The sequence below is a fragment of the Elaeis guineensis genome, chromosome 5 (assembly GCF_000442705.2).
Source record: "Elaeis guineensis isolate ETL-2024a chromosome 5, EG11, whole genome shotgun sequence".
Classification (NCBI taxonomy): Eukaryota; Viridiplantae; Streptophyta; class Magnoliopsida; order Arecales; family Arecaceae; genus Elaeis; species Elaeis guineensis.
In genome coordinates this window covers 117,030,444-117,033,701 of record NC_025997.2, presented here as the reverse complement: position 1 = coordinate 117,033,701, position 3,258 = coordinate 117,030,444, and the positions used below count along the sequence as shown (strand labels likewise).

The 3,258-nt window shown below is 40.4% G+C and overlaps 1 protein-coding gene across 1 annotated transcript; it reads right to left on the bottom strand.

Moving 5' to 3' along the window:
• Positions 1 to 635: 635 nt before the first annotated feature.
• On the bottom strand, positions 636 to 2,330 carry LOC105033342 (cytochrome P450 CYP94D108). The gene has a single exon (XM_010908103.3). The coding sequence runs from the start codon at positions 2,296 to 2,298 to the stop codon at positions 778 to 780; it is 1,521 nt and encodes a 506-aa protein (XP_010906405.1). The 5' UTR covers positions 2,299 to 2,330; the 3' UTR covers positions 636 to 777.
• Positions 2,331 to 3,258: the final 928 nt, after the last annotated feature.

Here is a 3,258-nt window from a genome sequence, read left to right as displayed (position 1 = left end):
GAGCCTATAAATAAATAAATAGATAATCCATATTTGTATTTTAAATAGATTATCTATAATCTAAATACTTATGTAGTTATGCTTTTAGCCTTCTTGAATTACACATAAGTAACATCAAAAGTATATTGATTGATTAGATGCTGACATGAAACAGAGCTCAAAGTTGAAATGACAATTATGTTCATTAAGTTTATTATGGATTTGAGGTCTAGAATACATGGCTTATATTGAGATGGATCCACATGGTCACTTTTATTTATATATAAAGATGATGATGTTAAGCTTGCGGCACATGTTTTTGCACTCTACAGCCAAAGTAATGTGAAGAATGTAGACTATCTGAATGAATATTTTGTTTGGCGGACCAGGGTCCCATGCGATATAGAGAGCTTCAAGTATTGTTATAAATAGCTCCTGACCATCTGATTTAACAGCCTCGATCTTTGATCGAACTCATGATCCATGTTAGGTATGCGATTGGTAATTAACAGCTCTGTTGTATTATCAAACAACCATTTGTTTTTTTGTGATTTATGGGTAATGTTATCAGTCAAATGTGGTTCATCATATTTTCGAGCTTCATAAGAACATTCAGCAAGATAAGCCCTTTGTTTCTACCACCATAATCTACTCAGTTTTGTTAAATGCAAACCATAACAAATAAAATTGCATGTTTTTTCTTTTTGGTAACATATAGAACTGCAAAAGCAAAATTATAACAATATAACCCAAACCCCACAAGTTACATGCTCCTAGTCTTTGCAAGATACAGCACTTTTAGTTTATTGCATCAACCCTTTCTCTAACTTGAATTGGCAAACCTCCTTTCATCCTTAGGGTCAGTGATAGGATATGCTCTGGACTTTTGTCCTTCCCCACAGCATTGATTTCAAACCTCTCAAGCACACAAGCTACAATCGACTTCATCTGTATGTATGCCATCTCCTTCCCCAAGCACATCCTGGGACCGGCATGAAACACTGGATACTTGAATGGATTTTCTGGCTGGAAAACCCCATTTTCCAACCACCTTTCTGGTCTGTAGTCATTGCAGTCCTTCCCCCAGATGTTTTCCATCCTTCCCATAGCATAAGCGCTATAACTGACAAACCATCCTTTACCTACAAAGGTTCCATCAGGCATGGTGTCATCTTCTTTGCACGACTGTGTGTCGATGGGCACAGGAGGGTACAACCTCATCGACTCCGATATTGCAGCATGGAGATAATGCATCTCTCGAAGCTCATCGAAACTAAATATCTCATCTGAATTCTGATTCAGGGCCCGGACTGATCTGACTTCTTCTAGTATCTTTTTCTCCACATCAGGTCTCGTTGAGAGGAGCCAGAAGAACCATGTCAGTGCTGATGATGTCGTCTCACGGCCAGCAGTAAGAAAGTTTGTCACGACATCTCGAAGGAATTCTTCCGTATTTTCTTTGTTTGAAGCAAATCGAGACAGAAGATCCTGGTACTGGTGTGCAGGTCTCTCCTTCCTTGATCTGATGATATTCATGGCATAGTTGTGAACAATTGAAATTACTTCCTTGAGCCGCCTCTCCGATCCGATGTTGAGTAGCTTCTTGATCCTCCAGGTGACATCCAGTGCATCCAAGAATCGTCTGAGAACAAGATTCTGTGCTTCTTCAAAGGCTTTCATGAAGTTTGAAGAGATCGTATCGCCAACTCTCTCTTCTTCAGCAAGGGAGGCAGGGTCTTCATTGAAGGCCACCTTGCAGATGTTATCGAATGCAAAGCGTTCCAGAACATCTTGCAGGTTTACCGTTTCATTCTTTTTGCTGGCTTTCTTCAATAAAGGTAACAACCTTTGGACTATCTCATACTGCACCGTGTCCACCACAAAGTTTCGAAGCGACTTCTTGTTGAACTCATAGCTTGCTGCCTTCCGCTGCCACTTCCAGTGCTCACCATCAGAGTTGAAGATCCCTTGACCGAGGAAGTCCTCCAGCATGGAGATGGACCGCGTGCCTTTTGGGTAGTTCACGAAGTTGGTTTTCAGCATGTGTTCAACATTTAAGGTGTTGGCTGTGATGATTCCACTGACCTGCCCAAGGCTTTGGAACGTCATGGTGTAGGTTGGGGTTTTGATGAGGATTTCGGTCGACCATTCGAGGAATCTGTGGCGGTTTTTGAGGTATTGAGGGAGATTTCCTAGCAGTGGGTAGGATTTGAGCCCTGTAGAGTTAGGTTTCTTTGTTGGATTTTGGTAGAAGAAGAGGAAGAAAAAGAGGGGAAGGAGGAGGAACAGGAAGACCGACTGCAACAGGGAGAGATCCATGCGTTGTCTTTTGGCCTTCCAATTAGGATATCTTGGCGTTATAAAATGAGTGGGAGAAGGGAGTTTGAGAAAAGACCATGACGTGTGAGATAATTACGCCATTTGCCATTCTGTTCAACAACTCAATAATCTTGAAAGTTGGTTTTGTGATCAGGAGACCCGGCTCTGATCTCGCTGGAGCCGGAGAGAGCAGGTTGGATGAATCTACTGTTTTTGAGATAGAGTGCTGGCTCAGTCATGATCATTTATTTTCGTTGGCCCCATGTGCTGATCATCATATCATATCATATATCATTTATTTTCATAGGGCCTATATATGGACCATCATATTATATCATATATATATATATATATATATATATATAAAATAATATTTTATGGTGGAGTATTATAGTGTTGTCAATTTAAGAAGTCATAATCCTTCCAATGCGTCACATCTTGAGCTCTAGTTTCTTTATAAACATTTTTTTTCTTATGAAGCTTCCCGGTCTTTCTCGACTTTTTTTTTTCCATCTCCTCCCCACTTTTCTCACCACCACCTTCCACCATTCTCTACCATCACCTTTTATATATATATATATATATATATATATATAATATTTTATGGTGGAGTATTATAGTGTTGTCAATTTAAGAAGTCATAATCCTTTCAATGCGTCACGTCTCGAGCTCTAGTTTCTTTATAAACATTTTTTTTCTTACGAAGCTTCCCGATCTTTCTCGACTTTTTTTTTTTCCATCTCCTCCCCGCTTTCCTCGCCGCCACCTCTCACCGTTCTCTACCATCACCTTCTTCCCCATCATCACCGGCATCGGCCCACCCTTCCGATCTTCTTGAGGCACCATTACCTTCTTCCATTTCAATTTTTTTTTTCGAAGTTTCTCGAGCCCTTCAGACGCCTATCTCCTTCTCCTTTCGATCGAATTTCGTTGGATTTCTCCATCCATATCCATTAGATC

Bases quoted from the DNA above. Each gene is read 5' to 3' on its own strand.
- LOC105033342 (XM_010908103.3), bottom strand. From the start codon at position 2,298: ATGGATCTCTCCCTGTTGCAGTCGGTCTTCCTGTTCCTCCTCCTTCCC.